This window comes from Austrofundulus limnaeus, unplaced genomic scaffold (assembly GCF_001266775.1).
Source record: "Austrofundulus limnaeus strain Quisiro unplaced genomic scaffold, Austrofundulus_limnaeus-1.0 Scaffold875, whole genome shotgun sequence".
Classification (NCBI taxonomy): domain Eukaryota; kingdom Metazoa; phylum Chordata; class Actinopteri; order Cyprinodontiformes; family Rivulidae; genus Austrofundulus; species Austrofundulus limnaeus.
Genome location: NW_013953277.1, coordinates 69,690 through 71,265, shown reverse-complemented (window position 1 = coordinate 71,265; position 1,576 = coordinate 69,690). Strand labels below are relative to the sequence as shown.

Sequence of the window (1,576 nt, the reverse complement as noted above, 5' to 3'; positions counted from 1 at the left end):
TAACAATATTTTTATACTACATTTATACATTTTAAATATACTAACCTCACTCCTTTGTAACAACTAAGGCAAAAATGTAATTAATTCAGAAAATATTTTTCAGGACCCCACCTTGATGTTTTGGGACCCTTCTTTGGGTCCCGACCCCAACTTTGGGAAACACTGGGCTAAACCAATGTTTGTACTTTTAACTAAAGTAAAGTTTTTCTTGTTTTAGACATTTTAAAATGCAATGATCATTAATTTTCCACTAAGGTAAAATATTTCAATACTTCTGCTGCAACTGGTTAATGTGTCATGAAGCATGTTGCCTAATAATAGTTAAGTTATGTAACTTCCACTCATGGCTGAGAGCCAAAACAGCAAAATAAAGCAACTTAAAAAAAGAAAAACAAAAGGAATGTGATAAATATATTTTCTAGAAATTCAGTTCGACACATCAGGCCTTTAATGGTGACTTTGGCTCACAGTGACAGTAGATAATTGCTTTCAAGGCAGCAGCATCATTTTGGAACACAGGAGCATTGCAGAGAGGCCAACTAGAGTCTCTCTGTTTAACAGTGCTTTTACATGAACTGTCCAGTAGATGTTTCACATCAGATCTTGTCTGTATATTTCTGTGAATATATCAAAATTACACTGTTTAAGTTTGGTTTTATTTCTACAGCTAAACAAAGAAAACCTGTGAATCTTTATTTGCTGTTTTCCTGTAATTTTCTGCCATTCTTGTTTAAAGTCATTAAATGCCAACAGTGATCTTTTTTCCTTCTTCAGATATTCCCATGCACAGAAAGAAACACAAGCATGACACCTATGTCTTGGTAAGTTCATCTGGGGGTTGGTGTGTATGTGTTTTATTTTGTTATCCGTTTCTCATTTCCACATGAAGCTGGGAGTTCAAAACGTTAGGTTCTAGCATGAATTCTACTACTTTTTTCTTTAGGTTCTACTTACAGTGACAGCTTTTTCTAGTTTTAGCTTGTGGCTAGTCATTTGATTCTTAGCTTTTAGCTTACTGTCCTGCAATGTACACTCCTGATCAAAATCTTAAGACCAGTCAAAAAAGTGCAAGAATTTGCATTTTGCACTATTGGATCTTAAGAAGGTTCTAAGTAGAGCTTCACAATGTTAAAAGAAGAAATCTGTGCAAGAGACAAGAACTTTTGAGCAGGGAATTTTCTGAAAACTGCATTTACACTTAAACATGATTTTTTCAGCTGATCAAAAGTTTAAGGCCATAGTCTTTAAAAGCTATGCAAAAATCTGGATTCCATGTCATTTTCCGTCAAGTCTTTACACTGTCAAGACCTCCTGATGGCAAAAGTAAAAAAGCTCACTGACTTTGAACATGGTAGGATTGTTGAGCTGCATAAGCAAGGCCTCTCACAACGTGCCATCGCTGCTGAAGTTGGACGCAGTAAGACTGTCATTTAGCATTTTTTAAATGATCCTGAGGGTTATGGAACAAAAAAGTCAAGTGGTAGACCCAAAAAAATTCACCAGCTCTGAGCCACAGGATCCGAATGGATTTCCGTCAAGACACGAGACGATCCTCTACCCAAATTAAGGCCATTAC

The 1,576-nt window shown here is 36.0% G+C and overlaps 1 protein-coding gene across 1 annotated transcript in view; it reads left to right on the top strand.

Annotated features, from left to right (window-relative positions):
• slc30a6 (solute carrier family 30 member 6) overlaps positions 1-1,576 on the top strand; it is a 63,801-nt gene that overhangs the window by 1,872 nt on the left and 60,353 nt on the right. The window contains exon 2 of the mRNA XM_014029257.1: positions 775-821. Coding sequence (XP_013884711.1) covers positions 775-821 — 47 coding nt within the window. The remainder of the gene's footprint in view (positions 1-774; positions 822-1,576) is intronic.